At 43.5% G+C, this 25,055-nt stretch overlaps 1 protein-coding gene across 1 annotated transcript; it reads right to left on the bottom strand.

Moving 5' to 3' along the window:
* Positions 1–1,484: 1,484 nt before the first annotated feature.
* On the bottom strand, positions 1,485–15,347 carry OSGIN1 (oxidative stress induced growth inhibitor 1). The gene is made up of 6 exons (XM_034788613.1): positions 15,220–15,347; positions 8,887–8,989; positions 5,808–5,944; positions 5,294–5,485; positions 4,861–4,952; positions 1,485–4,094 (listed from the first exon to the last, which is right to left on the bottom strand). The coding sequence occupies exons 2-6, from the start codon at positions 8,951–8,953 to the stop codon at positions 3,083–3,085; spliced, it is 1,500 nt and encodes a 499-aa protein (XP_034644504.1). The 5' UTR covers positions 8,954–8,989; positions 15,220–15,347; the 3' UTR covers positions 1,485–3,082.
* Between the last annotated feature and the right edge of the window lie 9,708 nt (positions 15,348–25,055).

Genomic DNA, 25,055 nt, shown 5'->3' with positions numbered 1-25,055 from the left:
AGCTATGCTGTCAGTGTCTCCGGGGGCCAATGCAGAGACACCAATACACTGATGGCCTTGGCCCCCCACAGAGCCCTGGGGACCAATGGGGGTTGGGCCCTGTGATACATCAGAACCCCTGAGCCTTCTGCCCCATACATATTAATTGGGATACTGTGTTTACTTGTACTATAGCTTTGTGGAAGATAGGTGTACACTGTTAACCCTGATTGTCTGAGTTTCTGTGCATCCTATTTCCATAGGTGCTGGATCTAGGGGTGCTGCCACACCCCCTGGCTTGAAGTGGTTTTCATCATATACAGGCTTTACAGTTTGGTTCAAATGGCACAGACCACAGTCAACCTGTAGAACTCCTTGCCTGAGGAGGTTGCAAAGCCTAGGACTATAACAAGGTTTAAAAGAGAACTGGATAAATTCATGGAGGTTAAGTCCATTAATGACTATTAGCCAGGATAGGTAAGGAATGGTGTCCCTAGCCTCTGTCTGTCAGAGGATGGAGATGGATGGCAGGAGAGAGATCACTTGATCATTACCTGTTAGGTTCACTCCCTCTGGGGCACCTGGCATTGGCCACTGTCAGTAGACAGGATACTGGGCTGGATGGACCTTTGGTCTGAGCCTGTCTGGCCGTTCTTATGCTCTCTCAGCACCCACATAATACAAACTCTTCCAGCACCCCTGTCCTTTTCCATAGACTTCAGTGAAGTGGAGAATTAAACACCCCTTTCCCCCGCACCCCGCCATCCATTTGTCAAAATTGATTTGTAGAAGGCCCTGAAAGTAGCAGCAAAAGTGCAGGTCATCTGTGTGTGGTTGGGAGCAAGGCATGTGAAGCCCACATGCTGTGCTCTGTGGGGACTCCCTCCACCCCAGCCACAGAGGTCTGCTGTAGGGCAAATTAGGTCGAGTGTGACGAGACCAGTGAATCAATACATGCACTGGCAAACCCAAGATGGGACTAGTAGTGGTCACTGAGCAGCTCTTCAAGCGGGTGAGGGATTCCATGTCTGCTAGACTCCTGCAAGACTCTCTTGTACACAGCTGACTTACTGGGCTGAGCACAGGATCCATGCAGGAAAAAAAGACACAGGGCAAGATCTGGCTTGCTTTCTTTTCAGGGTGCTTTATAACCTCATGAAAATCATCAATACCTTCTCTGTTTGTTGCTTTTCATCTCATTTGACCAAGGGAGACTCATGAAGTCAAACTACCACAAGCAATGCTTCCCTTTTGATAATTATTTGTAAATCCACTTTAGTAATTTCCTGGACCCTAACAGTAATTCTTGTGATGAATGGTTCGCATAACGCCTGACGTATATGTCATGCCACCTGGGTCAGTGATTCAGCTACAGCTCAAATAAGTGAACTCACTTGGAGCAAGTTTGAAATTATTTTATTTAAACATGTTACACATACAAAATTAACACAGCTAATTTAGAAAATACAAAAGTAGTTAGTTTCCAGAGTGCTGTACAACATTGCTGCTGTCTCTTAGCAATGTGTGTGTTCCTCAAACCTGCCTTGCTTAAAAACTTCTGGGACCAGGCAGTTACAAACTAACACTTTCTGTGTGCGTGTAACTTTTCGGAGAGACTTGCTGGCATTGTGTGCACTTAGTGAAGCAGCAGATTATGCCAGGTAAGCAGCGATGTGAAAGGATTTCACATCAACTTCCACATACAGTAAAGTGGCCTCTTTGGGTCTCATTCTGCACATCTTGCTGTGTCAACGGAAGTTTTGCTCCACTAAGCAGAGCAGAGTCAGGCCTTATATGGAGAACACAATCGGCCCTGACCCTATAATCTCTCTGAATGTGGCACTCCCATTGAAGTCCATATACAGGGGCCTTGCAGGATCGGGGCCATTGTTCAAATGCAGGTAGATCTTGTTACACAGTTATCCAGAAATCTAGAGTGAACACTTTCTTCTGGTATTAATCTAGGATCTCTTCTACATTATGAAAAATTCAAATAAAGTAATCAGAACAAAGCAATTTAATAACTAAAAGCAATTGTGCAATTCTTCACTTTCAAGAACAATTTGTGGAATGCCATTTCCGATTTACAGAACATGTTTTCTGAAATATTATCCTATATTGGGAATCCATACTACAATATGTAATGTAAAGCTTCCCAAGGTAAAACATTCAATTCCATTGAGCAGGAAGAATTCAAAGGATCATACATGGGCAGAGTATTAATCTAGTTCTCACAAACCAATGATAATTCCTCTTTATAAATTGGTTTTGGTGTCTCTAAACAGGTCTAAGAATGCAACACTGTTACACTCTCGATCATTCTGCCTCCTAGCTCTTTAAAGATGGTACAAACTTACTCCTGTTGAGTGCACAATTATTTGAAAAAGGAGTCCTCCTAAGACAGATACACAAGTGTGCTGCATCCAAAGATAGGACATACAGAACATGGTGGTGGTGCTCCTTGCAAGAGAAGATAACGGTTACAGCAGCCCTTTAGGCAATGCTTTTGTGACAATTTCTAATTGCAGAATTCTGGTTTAGGTGCATAGACATTGAAAGCTGTGCTGCAAGTGTGACTTTTGCATAGCAAGAACAACAGAGAGCTGTGCCACATAAGCACATGAAACAGCAACAACTGTGTTGTGTAGTATTACCAGTATTTATCCAGTAACATTCGAAAAAGACTAAACACAGGGCTTGCCAATATGGCACCAGGAAAATAGTTAAATGTTGAGAACTCTTTTCAACCAGCTGCAAGACATTTATACAGTGAAGTGATTGCTGCTTTGCCCCCAACTATTCCAAGCTAGGATGCAAGTTCCCCATTCCCTTAGTGCAAAGCTCTGCCGGGATGGGGCTGCTTCCCTTGGTTGCACTTAAATTCAACCTTTTAACAAGGTAGAAATGTTGGCAACATTGAGATTTAAATCCCAAACCATGTACTTGCTGATTTATCCTTCCCAAATGAACCCACTGAGAGTTTGGTGACTCTGCACTGTCCTGGAGAGCACCGCAGGGGAAAGTGTACATGTCAAATGCCTGACTTCTCAAAGAGAAGAGGAATCACCTGTTTGAACGATTTTGGCTTAGGGCAATTTGTTTGTTAAGGAGGATTTTTGTTTGCTTTCTTTAACAAAGAGCTGGCAATTGCCAGAGCCCCTCCCTGCACGAAACGCACAAAGTTGTCCCCCGCTAATGGTCCCACAGCATAAAGCCCTTTCTCCTGAACACATTCATAGGTAAATGGGTCAACGTTGATGGGGTTCCTCTTGGAGTTGACTGGCTGCTCATTGTCAATTGCCAAGTCAATGCCATTATTTGGTAGGAAGGAGAGGTTGGGGTTTGATCCAATGAGAACAAAAGCCATAGAAATGTTAAAGACTTTCTGGTGACCAGTCTTATCCTGGAAGACACACTTCTTGTCCTCTGTAAAGGACAAGACATGATGTTCAGGAAGGCTGATGTAACATTCATATGGCCCAGGACAAGCAACTGACTGTTCTTTCATCATCTGGTGGACTTTGTGGTACTCCGGATACATCATTTTGGGGAGCTGATTGAAGATGAGGCCTGGATCGTTGACCCTTCTGCGAAAGGCATGGATCACTGGGATGTTGCAATGGTGAGCAAAGAGAATTGCATCAGCAGCTGTCAGCCCGGCACCTACAATCAAGACTGGATCTGATGTCATGCCAACCCTCTTGTTCTTCACTGCTTCTTCAAGGGCAGAGAGTTTGTGATGGACAAAAGGAAGGTCCTCTCCATTAACTCCAAGCTTGGTTGGACTGTCATATGTTCCTGTGGCTAAAACCACATTCTCTGCATAGATGGAGAAGGGTTGCTGATGACCATTAGTGTTTTTGATGAATCCATCCACCTGGAAGAGATTTCCACTAGCAATCTGGTCATCTTCTTTCTCAGGGAAATCCCAGATGGAGTCACTGTTCCCCTCAGGATCCTGCTGTGCATAGCTGGAGTTTACATCTGGGCTCACTTTCCTCACAGATGTCACAACAGTCCCACAGATAAAATTCTTCTGCAGCCCTTTCTTTGCCACATAATGTTGGTAATATTGGGCAATGTCTTCTGCTGTGGCTCTGTTATTCCTGAGGCCCCTGTAACAGGATATTATAAATGATGGTTGAACAGTGAAATTCAGAGGCTCCCTCCTTTGTTGCATGTATTGAAGGGCTATCTACCCTGGCATTAATGGAGAAACTGGGCCTGCATTCTCTTCTCTAGTGTAAAACTAGGGAGTAATTCAATTCATTTCATATTACTCCTAATACACAAGTCTGAACAGTCAGGCTCACTGACTATCAGGAATAATTAGAAGAGGCAATATTGTCTGGTATGAAAACCCCACAAAAACGTTGGCAACATATTTATCCTTGACTACCCTCCCTATCACTTCCATTTTATTTTTTCTGGTGAGCTTTTCCAGACTTAGAACGTAAATGCTATAGACCTAACAAAAGCAAAAGTAGCCTAAGTATTTGCAATCTCACATCTGAATGGTTACATTGTACATTCTGTCCCACTGTATATCTGTCTGATTAGAATACTTGTAAATGCGGGACAATACAAATGGGCTACACTATCCAAAAATTATGGTTTCCACACCTATTAATTCAGATTTTTAAATGTAACTGCTGGCCATATTCTGTTACCCCAGTGTACATTCAGAACCAACTGCTCTGCGGTCCATGGAGTTACTCTGAATTTTATACCACCAGCACTGAATACCAAATAGATTTTTCTTGGGGATTTCTTCCACTCACTGAAACTGGCCATAATAGGTAGCCAGCTGGACTTCATACCAGATATTTCCAAATAGCCAAAGGATTTTGGGACAAAGTAATATCACATCAGTCTCCTCACCTTCTCTTTTTCCTCATCCAGTCTTTGAACTGAAGGTCTGGAAGCCCCATCCATTCCCCTTGGCTCAGAGTGATCATAGATCCCTCAATAAACTGAAAGAACAAACAGCGAATGAGTTAAGCAACTGAAAAATGAAAGGAATTAAGCACTAATGGAACAGGAACACTGTTCTATTAAGTTCCAGTAAATCACATTTTAGTGTAGCCAAGGGACCTCAGCGGATCCAGATGTTTGGATGGAACAAACGGCAGTAGTGGTCTGGGAGGGAAAAGTCTCCCCTGCGCATTCAAACCAGCTCACTTTTCGGTGGGTCTAAAAGCAGAGATCCTGCTTGTCTGGCTGATTAAAGATGTAAAGGGCTGAACAAGCTAATCAGGATACTGACTTTTCTGTAATACACATTTCATAAGCTTAAGCATTCATGTCTACATACATGCCAGGCACCCCCAGGAGGGTTTCTGCCAAGGACCAGATGGGGAATAGCCCTGTGGGTCTCGTGCCACCAAGTGAGGACAGATTCTGCAGTTCCACCAAAGTCTGTATCTGGACGCAGCAGAGTATCAAAAAGAAGAGCCACGGGGCTCTGGGATCGTCCCTCCAAACCTTCAGACAGGTACTCCAGATCCTAAAAGACAGGGCAGATACTTAGAGCCTGCATCATAGAACACATGAGATCACTTCAAAATGCAGCAGTAATGTAATATCACTAGGTGCTCAGTAGAGCTGAACTTCACTTAGTCAGAACAAGGCCTACATGTCACACAAGCCCTGTCTGGAAGATTTGAGCAGTGCACAGCCCTTGTGCTGGCCCTATATACCGTGATGATTTGGGAAACAAATTAACCCATGCTTAAGGCTTCTGTTGCCAGCATGCTCTGGGCATATGATGGTGGTGATGTGTTCTATCTACTTCTTCCTGTTAAAAGGCAAATTCATTTGATACAAACCTGGTCTATAATGGGGACTTCTGGTGTTTCCTCTAGTTTCCTCTGTAGAATAGGATGAGGATGAACAGAGCCCCTTTTGATGTAAGGGATATAACCAGACAGCAGGTAGGAAAGGCAAATTCCTGAAGGACCATTCCCTGAACAAACACATTAAAATAATATTGTATCACTGAGGTTGGAACAATAGTCCTTTGTAAAACATCTCATCAGATATGCAGTATGATCCAGGGGATAGACTTCAACTCAGGAGAACTGGGTTCTAGTCTCAAGTCAACCACGGTCCTGCTGCATGGCCTTGGGCAAATCATTTCACTTCTCTGTTTCCCTTTTTGTCTGTCATATCTAGGTGTATTGTAAGCTGTTCAGGGCAGGGGCTGTTTCTTACAAGATTTAAGTACAAAACCTAGCACCCTGGAGCCCTGATTCCAGTTGGGACCTCTTAGCACTACTGACACTCTAATAAGCTAGTGCTTTGTCAAACATGGGCAAAATAGCAGGCTTGGAAGAGAGCTGCATTTTTCAAAGGATGATGCTCCTGTTTAGGAATTAAACCTGCTCTTGGACTTTGAGGGTACGTCTATACACTACATCCAGAGCTGTGGGACCCATACTTGTGGACTCAGTGTTTCCAAGCCTGTGTTTGAGCACCCACATTCAATTGTAAACCTGGGTTTACAATTGCTGGACCCAGATCTCACAGCTGTGCCAAGGGGTCCACACTGCACTACACAAACCTTCTGACTCAGGTCTACAGCTTGACCTGAGTCCACACTGCAAAATGACAGGACCCAAGCCACAGCAGGACTTAGGCTCTGACCCACCCCCTAGCAGGGTCCTAATACCCACATCCTGAATGCTTGCGGACCTGCGTCAGAGTGATTTGTGTATGGATGAAAGTGGGGGTTGGGCTCAAACCCCAGAAGAGTTAAGGCTTCATTCTTTCCTGCCTAAATACAACTTGCATCACTTCATGATCTTGAAGGAAAAAAAAATCAGACACTGCTATGATGTACATTCACATGGGGTAGCTAATTTCCGAGAGCTGAAGTGGTGCTGCCATACATCAGACAGCAGGTTCAAGTCCTTGGTGCCTACTGCTCAATGCCACTGTCTACAGTCATTCTGAAGCAAGTAGGTTATTAGGAAGAGATGTAGGATCTTTATTGCTCACTTTCGGGTATTTTCTGGAGATTACATGGCAGGGCCAAGGAATTCAGACCTAGACTCATCTCAATTACCGCTATGTGACACGGAAGATATGCCTCATATGCCAATTCTCTAATCACTTGGATACTGGTCACTGATTTGGCAGAAGACCCAGTTCTGAATAAGTCAAAGAAACTGGCCAAATTTCTCACCTTAAATTTGGACGCTCTCTAACCTGTTGACTGATTGAGTTAAATGAAGCTAATGGAGTTGCTATTGATTACACTAGGTCTCCAATCAGCCCTGTAGGTTTAGTTCTCTCCCACCTTTGTTTTCTCTTCTTCTAGTCACTGGAAGCAAGCAGCGAGCTGGAGGTTGGGCAAAGAGCCCACCCTCCCCCACTCCATCATCCCTCAAAGTATGACACTTTGAACAAATAGCTGGATGGCTAAAACTTTCCTACCGCCCACCCAACAACTGGCTTCAGAAGCGAATATACACACTCTACGTCAGTGTACAGTGGAGTAGAGTGTGGAAAGTTTTCACATGGCTGTTTTCCAATAGGTTTAATATTTTACAGTGTCTATATAACTAGCTATCAGCCTCTACAGCTCAAAGCTTTGTTGCTCTTGAGTAACCACCATTACATAATGCAGTGCTGGAAAAAACAGTCAGGGTGACACAGCAGCTTGTAACGTTCTGTGTGCACTTTCATAGCACTGTTGACATAATCCCTGCTCTGGGAGCAATGAATTGCTGGGAGCAAAGGCCACTTCTCAATTCTATTCCTAACACTGTTTCACTTAGATTAGAGCAAAAGCCAAGTGCAAAACTGATGGAGATAAAAACCCAATCATTAACTTGAAACAGAACCAGGGTACAAGTCATCCTTAACTTGCTCTTCTACTGTTGGGGTTATGTCAGAGTTCCTGAGCAGCATCTGGCTACATGAGACAGAGTTATGGACAAAGCGGTGGTTATAAATATGAATCTTTAAGTCCCATAAAGTAGGCCAGATACACTCCTGCTTTTGTGCTGGATCCGATCAACTGATTGCCCTGGCATGAGGGAGCTCTCAGCTGTCACAGAACCAGTATAGCCAACCCCTGGAGTACTCTCCAGCAACTTCCAGCTGGCAATGTTCCTAGGGAGCTGTTCAGAAAACCAGAGCCTCCCTTCTCCTGGGCAGGCTGGGGAATCTCTGCACTGGCAGCACTCAGAGTGGTCTTTAAGTTAAACTTGTTTTGGAATTGGACCCTTTAAACGGTAGTACCAAGAATTTACCAATCCCATCCCAAGAAAAAGCTTCTCAATTGTCTGTCTAAAAATGCCTCTCAGGATTCAGCCCCCAGGGACAAGCGTTCACCTCACAAGACTACGATAAAAAGGATTAAGTGAAACTTTTGTAATGCATGAACCTTGTATGGGCTCACTCCACAGGGGTGAATTTCACCCTGGTTTAGATGGTGGGCACAGAACAAGCCCAGCACTAGCACAGCATTTAAGCACATTGACTTTCCAGAGAGTCAATGGGGCTCAGATCTTAATTTAGCAAGGCACCTAAGCACAAGCTTGAGTGAAAAGGGAATGACTCCTGTATGCCAGAGAAGCCTCTGATCTGTCATAGCGGATCACACAACTGATATGAAGAGTGAGCATGTCTAACTAACCTCCAAGAAGGCATTTGAAAACAAGAAGCTCCTGTTTCTGATTCACTCACCAAACATCAAACTAAGAGGAGCATCACTTTTGCATTCCTACAAACAGCTGTTTTAAAAATTAAACTACTTCACATAGTTTTCACTGTGTAAACCTGAACCAAAGCCCATCAACCTCCAGCTTTCAGAATATGCATGAGGATGTCAGATATAGTCTGTCTTAGTAAGACTCCAGCACTGGAGAACACGGATTACATCGCCAAAATATTATTTACCTATAATAACAATGGGAAGTGGTTTGGAATCACTTTTATTTGGGCGCTTGTTCAACACGGGATACATCTTCACATCTGAAAGGATTCAGGACCAGAAATCTACCTGTAATGACAAAAAAAGGCAACCTTTAACTATCCTTTTTTAATAACAAATACTCGCTCCTCTTCATAGCCCTCTGTAGCAGCTGATCTAAAATATTATCCTCGTTTTACATGAATGGAGTTAAATTTCAACTCCCATAAAGTATAGGTGTAAATTTTGTATTGGAAACCTAAGGTCAAATCCTAATTATGCCATAAACAAAAGATGTCCTTGTCTTAGTCCTTCATGGACTTTTTTGGTCCACATGATACAAGTGCCAGCCTCTACTCAAGACAGGCCAAGGATTCAAATAACAGGGAATGTTGCAGGTGAGTTGTAGCAAAAGCTTCCCTTCTCCTATCACTATACATCACGGGCTAAGTTCTTGTTACAGTGACTTCGAGGGCTATTTGGTAATTTTCCAAGCTGCTGTACAAACACAAAATATTTCTTCAATGAGGTTCTTGTGACATTTGTATTTTTAGAGAAGTTTGCACATTCATGGAGCATTGAGTCTAAACTTCTGCTTGAAGACTTGAAAGCCATTGGCATCATTTTCAAAAATGCCCCATCACATTGCTAAAGGTTTCTGAGTAATTTGAACTGCTAAAGCACTAAACCACTGGGTGCAGTCGTTAACAAGCTCTTTTAAAAGCAATATCCTTGTCCTCTTGCAATGACGACAGGTGTTACTGTCACATTCATGGAGTGGAAACTATTTATGTCCATCTGTTAATTCCTTAACAGCACGGAGATCCCATGTACATGCAGAGTTCTGAATCAGAGCTTGTTAAGCCATCCAGAGACGAATAACAAACTTATCAGCCAATCTCCTAGTGACTGAGTAGGAGAATAAGAGTGAGACTGGTTGGTAAGCCCTTACCTGTCCTGTCACTCTTGTCGACTTTAATTGACCAGCATAGTGACTAGGCATGTAGACTAAGTGCAAGCTAGCCACGCCTAACTCACTGCTATCTTGAGGCTGCAGTGACTTTCCCACCGTAAATAAATAATTCCAAAGTTGTTTGAATGAATTTGTATTAGTCATCTGTACTTTCAGTGCTGCTAATCCACCGAGACCAGAAAGGCTTACAAATTCGCTGTGGTTACTAGGACTAGACAAGTGTTCTCAATAGAAATCTTCAGCTAGCCTCCAGAAAATGAAAATATTAAATTAACACCTTCATAATTTTGAAAACCTATCAGAATTCATTGAATGGAATGACGTGGCTCAGCGGGGCAGTCTCGTCTCGTCATTGAGTGTAAAAAGATCTTTGGTAAGCGTGCTGTACATTCCCAAACAAGCTTGGCATGTCATAATGTTTGACATAATCCTTTCACCACAAATGTCATCCAATTTATGCAACAGTTCATTTCAACTGAAGTCTACTTCACTACTTAATGCAAGAACCTACTAAGTTCCCGGCAGATTGAACAAGCAGCAACACAAATTTTACCTTGAAGTTAAAAAAAAAAAAAAAAAAAAAAAAAAAACTAGTAATCAAGTTTTTTGAATTTAGTCTTGGAGAAGCTGATACTCCTGTACTATACAATATATCCCTTTACCATAAATGAATTGTAATATTAGTCTTTTACCTACTGCCTTTCCTCTGGCAGGATCCCAATTCATGTGCTAATTCTCACATATACTGTGTTTTGGAATAATTTGCCTCTGAAATGTAGCCAGCTCTGGGACAGAAGATGCTAACTATTCCAAAAGGGTAAAACTCACCCCTGAGCAGAGAGGAAGTGCAAGGCCTATGTACCGTTTAAGTTGTGCATAGTCTTTACGGTGAACATCTGCACAAGAGTGAATTTCAGCCATGTTGCACGAAAGATGAAGGGAAGTTAGTATCTTACTTCTGGGCATCAAAAACCAGTTTTTAAATGCAATAGGTAGACAGACCAATGGCAAGAAGCAAGACAGCTTTGGCACTGGTAAAGGCAAAAAGTAGGCATTTCACTAACTTTTTGAAGAAGGTAACACCGGTGGGTGGCGCTGACAAAATAGCAAATGTTTTCATGCAAGGGAAAAATAGACAAACATGCAGTTTTAGCCAGTAACATCTCCCATCTGAGCAAACAAAAGCATCATGGATCTTCTAGAAGGAATCAAGTCCTGACTACCCTTTGCTTTGTACCATTTCTTTTGACAGCATTCCATCATCTGGAAATGAAGGATACCCAAGAGTCCATGCTTACTTGGTCATTAGGAATTAGCACAGATAGGTATCTATATTTCTGCCTCAAAACTCTAGTGATATTGATTGGCCTTTAACGGTTATTAATCTACCGGTGAAAGAAACTCGATGATTTATTGTGACATTAAGTAACATTTGATCACTGCCTACTAAATGTGTGCAAGTCTTACGCATGAAGCATCTAATGGTGAACTAGATGATCCTGTGAAAAGGCTCAGTTTGACCTTGTGAAATTCTTCTGTATTTTTTATAATTTAGTGGGGGGGGGGGGGGGGAGGGGGGTTCTTTTTATTTTGTATTTGCTGAGGGTGGAGGGAGTGTTGAGTCCTGCCCCTGGGGAGGTGGGAGCCCTGGCAGGGGAGGGGATTGCAGAGTGAGCCGGCCACACATTGACCCCACCGTGGTGGCTCCTGCTGCTCCCATCCCACATGGCTGGGCCCAGCTTTCTGCTCTGGGCATTGCCACCTGCCACACGGGGTCCCAGCGTTGCGCAGGTTTGACCCAGCCGGCCCTCGTCATGATGGAGGGGCAGCCAGGCCAAACCCGAGCAATGCTTCGATCCCACGTGCCTAGTCACAATGCCCAAAGCAGGGAGCTGGGCCCAGCCCCACGGGACAGGTGGTGCTGGAACAATTTTTATAATGGGGGGGTGGGGGCGGAAGGTGGAAAGCATGTATGCGAGTTGTTATTACTAATTCAAATCACAGGGTGCAGCAGCACCCCTAACCCCACTAGTTCCAGCACTTATGGGTGAGGCAGCTTGCTCTGCAACCTGCCACCAGGTTGCAATGCCCAGAGTGGGAAGCCAGACCCACCCCTGCAGGACAGGAACCACAGTAGCTGCTGCTGCAAGGTGAGTTTTTCCTTTTATACTTCGGTTTTTGATTTAATTTTGTGTTATTTCACATTTGCAAAAAACAAGAGGCTCTAACTATAGAAATCATGGACTAGAACAAGTGTAAAGTCCTCAGGCTTTTATCAGCCCAAGGCCTGTTTTTATAAGTCCTCTATAAATAGGGCACTGTCAGAGGAAAACATGGTCATAACTTTAACTATTGCAGGACAACTAGTGTTGCTCAGATCCTAGTATGCCCAGAGGCAGCACCAACACACAGACCGTGGCATGGTGAATTTCTAAACTAAATTAACAATAACTTTCCCTGGAATCTAACTCTGGAGACTTTCTGTCTAATTGGACACATCTTCCTTCCCACTCTGCCTCTAAATCGCTTCCTCTCTTGATAGCTCACCTTAGTCCTTCCTTTTCACGTCTGTCTATGCCGCTTTTAGGCTGTGTCTCATATTGTAGCCTTGACAAAAAGCACCGCACTATATGCGGACGTGTTACCCTCCTACTCACAACGACTGTTCCCTGCTGCTGAAGGATAAGGCATTCCAACCACGTGCCAGGACTAATCAGAAACAGGCACACGGCTAACTCCCTACGATGCAGCCACCTCTCTCCTGCCTCCCCAGATGCAATTGCAGGAGATCAGCGCTAAGCAGGTGGGGTGGCTGTGTGAGACCAGGGAGTTGGAACTGCCATTCTACACAGCATGATATTCTCTCAAGCAGCATAAATTATAATGCAGCTGACATGGTCAGTGCTTGCCTGAAGAGTGGCAGTAGCTCTCACACCATGGCTGTTCCACACAACATACAGGTCTGGATTACGTTTCCTAGCAGAGCAAACCATGAACCTTCAGACTAGAATGACTTTTCTTTAGATTAAGCGGGGGAAGAGGAGGGATACAAAGTCCCTAAAAGACAGCAGTGTGTATTTCTCCAACCGTCTGCAGAAACACGGCTGATGAAATGGCTGCACGTTCTCTGTGGATGGGCAATGGACCGTGAACCAGCCACTGGCAACACAGCATAAGATAATATCATGCTGCTGCTGCGACTGCTGCTAAAAGAAGCACTTTAGGGGACATAGGTGGGGCAAGATGGGCCAGAACCAGCTGTGTAGTTTTACCTCCATCAGTAGCAGGTTGCCTTGGCCTCCAGCTGTTCTGCTATCATCCACCTCTACAGCAGGAGCTGTGGACTACCCGTGATAAGTCAATTCCCCCTTCTATGGCTTTTGATATGTGAAAGGAAGGAGACATTCGTGGAAATTATACCCTGAGTTCTTGGCAAGAGTAGTATCACTGGCTACACTGCGGGGAGGTCTTAGATCCAAACCCAGATTAGACAACACTAGCACTAAAATAGATCGAATAAAAACCAAGTGTACCTCCTTAGCTAGATGCACCGCAATGAAATTGACATAAAGTTCAGTGACTGATGCCTCCGGATACCATTTCCTTATTGTGCAGAGTAATATGCAAGCTTATTTTCCATCACGGTTGTTAATAGTTATCCTAGCACAGCTCTACTGATGAAAGAAGAATTCCCTCCCTGCTCTAGATCTGGCACCTGTATGGTTTATAGTCATTACCTGTTTTATAAGAAGAAAGCTAACACCAATGCGCCAAGTTCTGCACCAGTTTACACCTTTGCAAATGTCTTACATTCATTTGCATCAATGGAAAGCAGGATTTAGCGCAATACATTAAATATAGAATAGAAACTGCTGAAGACACAGGAGGGAAAAATTCTTTCATGCCATTAGAACCAAAGACAAAATCTTTGGATCACTCAATACTGAGAGGACTCATTCCCACCATTGAAATCCAGATAGCAGGTCAAATCCTACTCACCTTCAGTGGCATTGCATTGTACAAGTGCATAAGGTGTGTGGGAGTTTCCCCAGGGTTTATACTGAACTTGCTATGGAAGTGCAATAGGGGAAGAAACTGATCAAATAAAAGAAACTAGGTTTCAGAGTAGCAGCCGTGTTAGTCTGTATCCACAAAAAGAACAGGTGTACTTGTGGCACCTTAGAGACTAATACATTTGTTAGTCTCTAAGGTGCCACAAGTACGCCTGTTCTTTTTAAAAGAAACTAGGTTGTTTTCCTTTATGTAAAACAGAACACCCAGTATCCAAACTCAGCCAGCGCAATGATTCCATTCATAGTATTGGCTTCTAATTTAGGATTCCACCTTAAATGTTCCTCTCCCTGCAACCCACCTCCCACCCCAATCTGGAAGTGCTTTCTGTTCTATTATTAGTGTGCGCCAGCATCCGTCCCCTCATTGCCACCAATGTGTCTCACTGCTTAGGTAACGTTACATAACTGATCTGGCTAGGAGAAGTGCCTAACTTATCCATCTAGGGCCAAATCCTGCTCTCCTTACACATGTACTCCCATTGGACTTAAAAGGTAGCACTCATGTAAAGCAAGCAAATGTGAACCCTAGTGTTTCCAGGCTGCACAACTGAAATGAATTATAAATCCAAAGAAGGGAGAGAGAGAAAGCAGTGATTTGTTAGCAATACACTGGAGCAACTTTAGTAGCAAGAGCCAAGTTCTGCTGCCCTGAACAAGCAAAGCTCCCAGAGTCATCAACAGGAATCTTACTTAAGTAAGGTCCATAAAATTAGGCCAGTACAACACATGGAGAGATTTTAAGAAGGGCAGTGCAGCTATAAATAATGTAGCAGCTTGCAGGTGTTTCTATGAGATTCAGGTGTAACAGGAGCAGCACAAGCTTGTCATGAACACAGCAGTTTCCATCAGTTGTTGATTTCTTTTTCTCTCTGTTAATTTCACAGGCAGCTATTTGTAATGTCATTTGATTTCATTCATTTTTTTAAAATACTGAAACTTCCAACAGTTGAGTGCAGTTTAAAGTTTACTGCATCCTTCTAAAGTTTTAATAGAATCTTTCTGCTTGCATTTCTTCTCTATGTAAGTTCAAAAGCTTCTCTCTCAGCAACAGAAGTTGGTCCAACAAAAGATATTACCCGACCCTCCTTGTCAGTCTTATTCTTGTGATTCTATTACAAAGCATTCCATAGACAGAAATGAGGAACAATCCAGGTATGTGGTTCATTAAGCTGACACCTTCTTTCTAAAAGCATTCCCTTGTGCCATTCTAGAAAGCAATATGCTACTTATGCCTGGATAATAAAGCTTCTTTTATTCATCTACAGTCCTCTTACCTCAGGAAATGAAGCTGATGAGAAGGAAAAAGTCTGTGCATCAGTGCCTGTATTTCTAGAGCAGCAGAACACACCGTGCGTCTTAACTGTATATTGCTCCCAGCTCCAAGACAGCTGTTAAATATTGTAGGCAACCAGTTCTAGTTTAAGGGGGTGGGGTGGAAGCCGGGGTGGGAGGGACTAGGAAAATCGCTCATAAGCATGAGTCAGCAACATTACCTAGCTTACTCTGTTTATGAATGAACTATGCAGAGTCACTTAGTGTTGTTAAGTTGATAGCATAAAGGAAATAAATATGGTGAAAAACAGCCTTAAAGGAATCATGCCTCTGTTGCTCCCCTATGACAAGAATCCAACACTGAATAGATTTAATTCTTTTTTATTTTTAGCTTAAGAGTCTTGTGTAAATTAATCTGAGGCTTATTGTGGTGGTGGTTGGGGTTTTATTCTTATTTAAAACACCTAGGCGACACAGCAATAATTATTGTAATTAATAAGGGTGGCAGGATAGCACACCATGCTTTCATTAAAACTGAAGGATCTTTTAGGACTATGTATAGTCAGCAGTATTGTAATTACAGCTGATCAAAAAAAATGGGGTGGGGGATTGAAATGTCCTCCCCTTCTGGGTGATATTTTGAATTTCAACCACACTTTATTGTAAGAAGCTGGCTAGTGCATATTACATACAAACCACTGCCCCCTAGTGAAATACTGGCAGACCAGGGGTCCAACTTTTCATCCAGATTGATGCAGATATTGTGCAATCTACTGAAGATCAATGCTCTCAAGACCATCATTTACAATTAGGGTTGCCAAGTTTCTAATCGCACAAAACCCTGGCCCTTCCCGGAAGCCCCACCCATACCCCAAACCCCACCCCCTGATTACTACATTCCCCCTCCCTCGGTGGCTCACTCTCCCCCACCCTCACTCACTTTCACTGGGCTGGGGCAGGGACTTGGGGTGCGGGTGGGGGTGAGGGCTCTGGCTAGGGGTGTGGGCTCTGGGGTAGGGCCAGGGATGAAGGGTTTGGGGTGCAGGAGGGGGCTCCAGGCTGGGGCTAAGGGATTTGGAGTGTGGGAGGGGGCTGCGGGTTGAAGCAGGGGGTTGTGGTGTAGGAGGGGGTGAGGGCTCTGGCTGTGAAATGGGCCATAGAGGCACTTCGCCATTATCTCCTAGGGAACTCCTTCCTACTCGTCACAGACCACACTCCATCCCACTAGCTAAACTCCATGAAGGACACCAATACCCAGATCATGAGGTGGTAACTTTCCCTGCAACCCTATGACTTCCAGGTACTCCATCACCCAGTAAAGGTATACAGAAATGCCAATTTCTGGACCCGCTCTTGGGTCTTAGCCTTAGGGGGAGGGTATGTGAGGGGGTGTATAAGTCCCACACTGGGGAACCAAAGGTTAACAAGCAGCTCTGAGCCAAGAAGGCCCCGGCCAGCCACACCTGGTGGGCATGCTCATAGTGGAGGCAGAGCTCACAAGGAAGCAGCCCAGCTCGCTCAGGGAGGACAGAGCACAGGAGCAGGCCCTATGCTGGTAGCTCCTGTAGAAAGGCTGCTGGTGCTCCACACCACCTGGACCAGACCCTGCTGCACAGCTGCAGAAGACCCCATGGAGACCAGGAACAGATGGCCACGAGTGAAGGAGAAGGGCCTCCAGATCACTGTCCATGAGAACGCCTACTATGAGGTGATAAGCCAACCCCTGTTGCAACTTTGGAGGTGACTAAGAAAGTTGTAGGAAGTGACCCTGGTGCCATGCTGCATATCTGACCGACCAGTCACAGAGCCCTCGGTGGAGCAGGCAGGGCCTGGGTTCCCCTACCACCGGCTGTAGACTCTCGCCGCTGGGCGACACTGCCACGGACTCTTGCCACTGGGAGATATTGCTGGGCTCAGACACCAAACCCCCTGACAAGGGCCCATAAGAATTTTTCTCTCTTTAACTTAACATGTGTCACACTTATTGCCATAAAAATACAGTAAAGTTAAATCCTAGTGAAAGTGACTGGATTAAGTTTGAGAGGCCATGTTTGATTCAGGCCATGTTGATTCATGTAACCCCAACTGGACCTGAGCCACGAAGCTCAGATATAAATCTAGGCTCTACTCTGTTTCCCCATAGTTCAATGGTTCTTAAAACCTAGGGTTTGCGTTTATTTCTACATAAGTCCAAACACAGATTTTCGCTTGTTATGGCCACATTCAATATTTCTGTTTTACTTATTCAGTAATGAGGGGTTTGCTAATTCCTCATGTAGAGAGTTTATTTTAAACAGCTATTTAAGGTGCTTTTCCCATTTCTGGGACTGCCCCTCTGACCTCTTCTCCCTGTATAGTAATGTTACCTGACTTGTTGCGGCTATAAGAATTCAATTACATCATTGCTAAACAATGTCTCCTTTATACACTGTTCATGGTGTATGAATGGATGTTACTACACCCCACCTCGATATAACGCTGTCCTTGGGAGCCAAAAAACCTTACCGCATTATAGGTGAAACCACGTTATATCGAACATGCTTTGATCCACCGGAGTGCACGGGCCCCCCTTCCTTCCCTCCGGAGCACTGCTTTACTGCGTTATATCTGAATTCATGTTATTTCAGGTCACGTTATATTGGGGTAGATGTGTACTTTCTCTCCAGCCTATAAATATGTGGGGCCACATTTTGATTGCCTTAATCAGGGGAAGATCCTGCAACCCTTGTGGAAACTAACAATTAAGTCACTAAAAGCTACTTTTAAAAGTAAAGTTTTCTTACATGCTTTAGGGTTGCCAGATCTGGCCCTCAGGTGGTCTCCCTAGGATGGCCATACACCCCTTTTTGGCCAGGATAGACCCTTTTTTAAGCCCTGTCCCAGCCGTCCCTACTTTTTTGGCAAAAGTGGGCATTCGTCCCGTTTGTTCTTGCTAACTGATCAACATCTGCAAAGCTAAGATTGCTTGGGCCATCCTCTGTGTGAGAGATGAGGAGTTGATACACAATTTCTACTACATTTAGGGAAAATCAGATTTATTTAATGTCACACCCTGTAAATAAATCCAGGATTTCTTTCCCATCTACAACTCTTATTTTATTTTTGCAGACAAAGCGATCCTGCCCTGGAAAATGACTTAATATTACAATAGCACATAGTGTCACTTTCAGTTTATTTGCCTTCACTGCAGGACCATTGAAAATAGCTTATTTTGGGCTTGCTTTTGTTATCACTCTCCTAATGTAAATATTTCACTGACTCCATTCAAGTTTTGTTCTGTTCTGTTCCTCTTTTTGTGAGCTTTCAGTCCATGGGAAACGGGAGGGTGGAACTGAACACAGATCTCATTCCGAGTCTAATGCAGTCTGTCTGTGTCTTCTGGTATGTTCCAGAAGAGGAAGCAATTGCATAATCTGCAGTTAGTCAAGCAGCCTCTGACCCACAAGTACACTTATGATCACCAGTTCATTTTTGTCAATGTTGACAATCTTGTAAGGAGTGTGATTCAGATTAATACGCCCCAGAGGAAAACTTGACATGTAAATATTGTGTAGAATGTCAGTGGGATTTCCATATTCTCTAGCAAACAGTGTTTTGAGGTGGTTTCTCTAACTCCAAAACTTCAGTTTACTTTGTGCTAAGAATTGGCACCAACACTCCAGAACTGTACATTTAAGTCTCTTTTTGCTCAGCTCCAGCCTCTCTCCAGCACAAAGCTTAATCTTTTACAAGCTAATAGTCTGTAGGCCGTTTGCACAGGTAGGCGTTCATTACCTCCCTTTACATTGCTGCAAGGCATATGGCGTGCAATCTTAGTAGCATCTGAAGAAAAGATTGCCTCTGGGCAGCATGGCAGATGGATGCAGATTTCTGAAACCAAAAGGGAAGGTCCAGTAATCAAGCAGGTGGTGAATTGCAAGGACTTCTTTTTTTCCCTCTTAAACTCTTTCAAAATTTTGCTATTAGAAATAAAGAAATTCAATATTAAAGTTCAGACCCAGACAGACAACAGAATGTAAGACTTACTGCCATCCTCAATTAATCCAGAATAATTCCAGAACAGCACACGATCTAACAGAGGCCCGCGTGAATCCAACACTAATGCCCCAGTTCTGTAGAGAGCTTGTGTTTCCTAAAGAACAAGCTGTTTGCAAAATAAGGGCTTGTGATCTTGAGCACCACGTTTTGGCACATTATGGGTTAACTCTTGCCTTACTGGCACCCATATTGGGCATAAAGTGAAACGCAGCCCAAAAGCTCCATGCAAACAAACTTTTCATGCTGTGTCAGTGACTAAACAAAATTTCTCCTAAGTGCACAAGGAAGTCTTGCTATGGGACCAATATCAGCTGACAAGGCTGTGGCCTGATGAAATAGGGACAGACTTTGCTCTGGGCTGTAGTTCCTTTTCCCTTCACCAATCATCTTAGATGGTGGTTCAGCTAACCCCAGCGTGTTCACTGCCAGTTTCACATTTTCTTTCCTTGGTCACGCAGGATAGTTTATTCCTTGGGACTGGCACAGCAGGGTAATTATATACTTTCTCAGGGTACAAGTCCATGCACAGAGCTTCCAGTGAAAATCCATGGATGTTCCATGTGTGGAACAACTGCAGAATGTCCTAAACAAATCTGCTGCCCTGCCCATGAACTATTCACTGTTGCTAGAGGTTTTAATGGCCTCAACAAAGAAAATCTCAGGTCAAATTCTCCTCCATTATATGTATGCCTGTGCTTGAAGCCATTGAGAGATGGATTTGGTCCTGCTGTGTTCTGATCTTAAATAACAAAATATCATCTTCATTGTCAGAATTCTCTCTGCTCTTTGCCCTGCAGGCCATTCATGACAGGAGGAGAGAATCTTTTCTTTTATATGCATCTTTATAGCCTCCATCTATGCCTCTGGCATAGGTTTAGGTGAACCTTCCATGCCAAACTCTCCTGGCACTTTGCCCTGTTTCACAAATTAGTACTTCATGTTCCTGCCATTTATGTAATTACTGGAACATGCCCAGAGTGATTTATTCCATAGGCGAGGACAGTGCTTTTACCGTTCAGTGTTTCATCTAATTCCAGTAAAAATAAATATAAAAAGACTGCATGTTTTATTGGACAAGGGACATTTCCTTACTGGTGCTGACGTGTCTCTCACCAACCCCAGGGAAGCAGTCAGCTGAGACTGTTGTTCCATCTGAAGCTCTGAAAGACCAACCCAAGCATCTTGTTTCTACACCCACTCTATGTGGTACATAATGCTAAGCTTTGGTTTGGTTATCCCAAATGCATCGCCTCCCCTCCACACATAGCAGAGGCTAATTTATGCTTATGACTATGGGCTTTAGCAACTTAAAAAGCAAAGGCTTGCATCCCTTTATTGAATGATAACATGCAGCCTGACACTGATGACTTTGGAAACACTTCATTCTGATTTGCAGAACCAGACATAGTCCAGAGACATCCCCTACCTGCATCACAAGTAAGGGTCCCCTACCGGCACCATGCATAACATGGGCAACAGCAGGACAAGCTCCCGCCAGTGCCCTGCCTACATGGCTCAACCCTGACCTGGATATAGCATCACTAAAGGTGAGGGAGTAGTTGAATTGCCATCAGTCCTTGGTATCTGTGCTGAGACTATTCACAATAGCCCAAATTAAATGCCAAATGTTGTCGCTTCCATGACATGACACCTGGCTATTATGTACTACAAGACCACTAAAACTTAGAAAATGGTTTTCCTATCCCAATTTTGCCTAGCCCCCACTGCCTTTATTCAACACCTTCCTAAAAATCTGCTCTTCTCTAAGGCCCCTGGAAAATGTATCCATACCTCGGGGGACCCTATTCTGTCCCATTCCTTATGTATCGATCTTCAAGAATATAAGGTCTTCAGGGCCAGGGATTCTCTCTTTTTGTATATTGTACAGCTCAGAGCACAAAGACAATAATGTTCAGCTCATTTCTCTTCGGTCAAACAGGACCAACATTTGCCACCACAAACATGGTCTGGACACTGAGATCTAGAGGTGAAAGATTCCACGTCACCATCTACTCCCCAGAGGCATCCAGTGAGTCAAATCCTTCCAAGAAGACTGTAGCCTCATTATTTCTGACGGTAGATGGACCTCGGAGCTATGTGAGCCATTGTGGTGAATCACTGAGCTATGAGCGCTCCAGTTAAGTCAAGTGCAGTCACGCAGCTTTTACAGTAACAGAAGCCCAAGGGAATTTTTCAAGCACAGGCTCCAGTTCTGCCCTAAAGTACAACTGTGCACCCCTCACATGTCTATGCAGTTGCAGGAGTGCATCTAAGGGAAGAATTATGCCTTTGTTTTGAGACTCCGTGAGCTCTTATTTCCAGCTCCCAGCCAAGGCCTTATCTAGCCACTGTACATATTACTTTTCACAGTGCCTTAGGCAACTGGTTCTAAGAGGAGAGGCACAAAGGATTAAAAGGCACCACCCTTCCCCTCAGATAACTAATTTAAATGTTTTTACCGCTCTAGCCTTTGATGTCTAACTTGTCTAAATTACTGACATCTAGCTTGCCTAAATTACTTAAGACTAGTTAGATGTCTTCAAGTCACCAGGGCCTGATCAAATACATCCTAGAATATTCAAGGAGCTGACTGAGGAGATATCTGAGCCATTAGCAATTATCTTTGAAAAGTCAAGGAAGACAGGAGAGATTCTGGAGGACTAGAAAAGGGCAAATATAGTGTCCATCTACAAAAAGGGGAACAAGGACAACCCGGGGAATTACAGACCAGTCAGCTTAACTTCAGTACCTGGAAAGATAATAGAGCAAATAATTAAGCAATCAATTTGCAGAAACCTAGAAGATAATAAGATAAATAAGTAACAGTAAGCATGGATTTTTCAAGAACAAACCATATCAAACGAACCTAACATTTTTCTTTGACAGGGTAACTAGACTTGTAGATAGGGTGGAAGCAGTAGATGTGGCATATCTTGACTTTAATAAGGCTTTTGATATGGTCTCTCATGACCCTCTCATAAACAAACTGGGGAAATACAACATAGATTGAGCTACTGTAAGGTGGGTGCATAACTGGTTGGAAAACCATTCCCAGAAAGTAGTTATCAGTAGTTCACAGTTAAGATCAAAGGGCATAATGAGTGGGGTCTCACAGGGATCGGTCCTGGTCCAGTTCTCTTCAATATCTTCACCAATGATTTACAAAATGGCATAGAGAGAACACTTATAAAGTTTGTGGATGATACCATGCTGGGAGGGGTTGCAAATGCTTTGGAGGATAGAATTAAAATTCAAAATGACCTTGACAAACTGGAGAAATGGTCTGAAGCAGGGCTGGCTTTAGGAAGTGCGGCGCCCAATTCAAATACCCAGCGGCAGGTCTTCCGCGGCACTGAAGGACCCGCCGCCGAAATGCCGCCGAAGACCCGGAGCGAGTGAACGACTCGCCGCCGAAGTGCCACCGAAGACCCGGACCGCTGCCGGGTGAGTAAAAAAATTAAAAAGGCACCTAAGTTAGGCGCTCTTCTTTAGGGGCCCTCTTAGGTGCAGGGCCCGATTCGGGGGAATCGGGGGAATCGGCCTAAAGCCGGCCCTGGTCTGAAGTAAATAAGATGAAATTCAATAAGGACAAATGCAAAGTACTCCATTTAGGAAGGAACAATCAGTTGCACACGTACAAAATGGGAAATGACTGCCCAGGAAGCAGTACTCTGGACAGGGATCTGGGGGTCACAGTGGATCACAAGCTAAATATGAGTCAACAGTGTAACACTGTTGCAAAAAAAGCAAACATCATTCTGGGATGTGTTAGCAGGAGTGTTTTAAGCAAGACATGAGAAACAATTCTTCCGCTGCACTCCACACTGATAAGGCCTCAACTGGAGTACTGTGTCCAGTTCTGGGTGCCACATTTCAGGAAGGATGTGAAAAAATTGGAGAAAGTCCAGAGAAGAGCAACAAAAATTTAGAAAACATGAACTATGAGAGAAGATTAGAAAAATTGGATTTGTTTAGTCTGGAGAAGAGAAGACTGAGGGGGACATAACAGTTTTCGAGTACATAAAAGGTTGTTACAAGGAGGAGGGAGAAAAATTGTTCTCTTTAACATCTGAAGATAGGTCAAGAAGCAATGGGCTTAAATTGAAGCAAGGAAGGTTTAGGTTGGACATTAGGAAAAACTTTCTAATTGTCAGGATGGTTGTGGAGTCTCCGTCCATGGAGATTTTTAAGACCAGGTTAGACAAACACCTGTCAGGGATGGTCTAGATAATTCTTAGTCTTGCCTTGAGTGCAAGGGACTGGATTAGAAGATCTCTCCAGCCTTTCCAGTCCTACACTTCTTTGATTCTATGCTTGAGACAGGAAAGAGAAAAAATAAAAGCTTTGCTTTGCATTTCATAAAATAATTTTAAAAGAAAGTCCTAAGCCCAACTTGCCACCCCAAGACACATCCTGTAGCTAGTTCTCAGTGGGTGTGAATTCCTTGCTTTGGTCTTATCCAGACGGGCTCCCTATTAATTTAGCTGTTGTAATGGATACATTTAAAATTGTCACTGTTCAGAGATGGTTCTGCTGCCACCATGATGATAAAGTTTTCCCCATTGTTTGTCTCTTTAAAATAAAAATGGCAAAGGATTGGGGAGGGGGGGACAGCAGCATTGATGCTGATGCTAAATGACAACCAAACCATATCACCCAGCTCTCTTTTTAAGGAGTTGGAGCATGTGGGGTTTATCACATTTTCTTCTTTGTTTTGTGGTCAAATGCTTCCAGCTTTTGCCACACCACCAATCTTTTAGCACTTTACAGAGAAAGCCAAATATCATTTTCCCCATTTTATACTGGAGGAAACACACACAAGAAGGCAGAGTGACTTTCCCAAGGTCACAGTGTAGGTCAGTGGCAGAGACAGGAATAGAATCCAGGCCTTCAACCTCCTCATCCATTGTCCTATACACTGTATTAAGATTCTTCCCTGACACATGTCACATAAAGCAGATGTTATTCTGCAATCTCCTCTGGGATGGACAAGTTTATTTTACACTGATCAAAACGTCAGTAACTTTTCCATTAACCTGTTCATAAAAAATCCTAATGGCACAGCTCTAGTGAATGCGGTGACCCTTCCTCCCACACCGTTTTTCTATCTAGGTGCCCCATCGGATCCTAATGGCCAGAAATCACTATGTATTTTCCTCGTGTTTTTTAAAATAATTTTGTTTGTTTCTTTCTTTAATTGTTGATAGGAATATTCTAATTTCTCATGAATAGCAACAAAATCTGAAACTCTTTCAAAAAACCTAAACATATTTCAGTTTTTGTTTGCCCAAATATTGGAAAATTTCAAATGAAATACATTTTTTATAAAAAAAAAATTGAGAAAAGAAGCTACTTTTAATTAAAAAAAAAAAACAGACAGAAAATGTATAACCAGGTGTTCAGATGAGCCATTTTGCCATTCTCCAGCGTCTCACCTCTATGGCTACTTCTATTGCTTAGACTGCGCAAAATTAATATTACTTTGCCTGGGCTCAGCGATCACATCCGATTTACTTGGGTTCTGTCCTTCAGCTCCGGACAGTGAAACCCATAACAAAAGGCCATTCTTATAGGGGCAGCCTCCTTTCTTATCTGAGCACCTCAAAGTATCTCTAATGTATTAAGTACTGTTCAGCTCCCCCTGTGATTGGCAGGCCACCTCAGTTAAGTGACTCATTTGTGAGAAAACCCGCAGAGTGGTTGTTTCAGACAGAATCCCTGAGTCTGTGTTTTTCCTTTGACCCTTTCCTCCTGCTCCCCGTCCCTTCACGTATCTAAAAGAGAAGTTTAGGCTTTATTT

Source organism: Trachemys scripta, chromosome 13 (genome assembly GCF_013100865.1).
Source record: "Trachemys scripta elegans isolate TJP31775 chromosome 13, CAS_Tse_1.0, whole genome shotgun sequence".
NCBI lineage: Eukaryota > Metazoa > Chordata > Testudines > Emydidae > Trachemys > Trachemys scripta.
The sequence above is the reverse complement of the archived record's forward strand: the minus strand, read 5'-3'. Positions and strand labels throughout refer to the sequence as shown.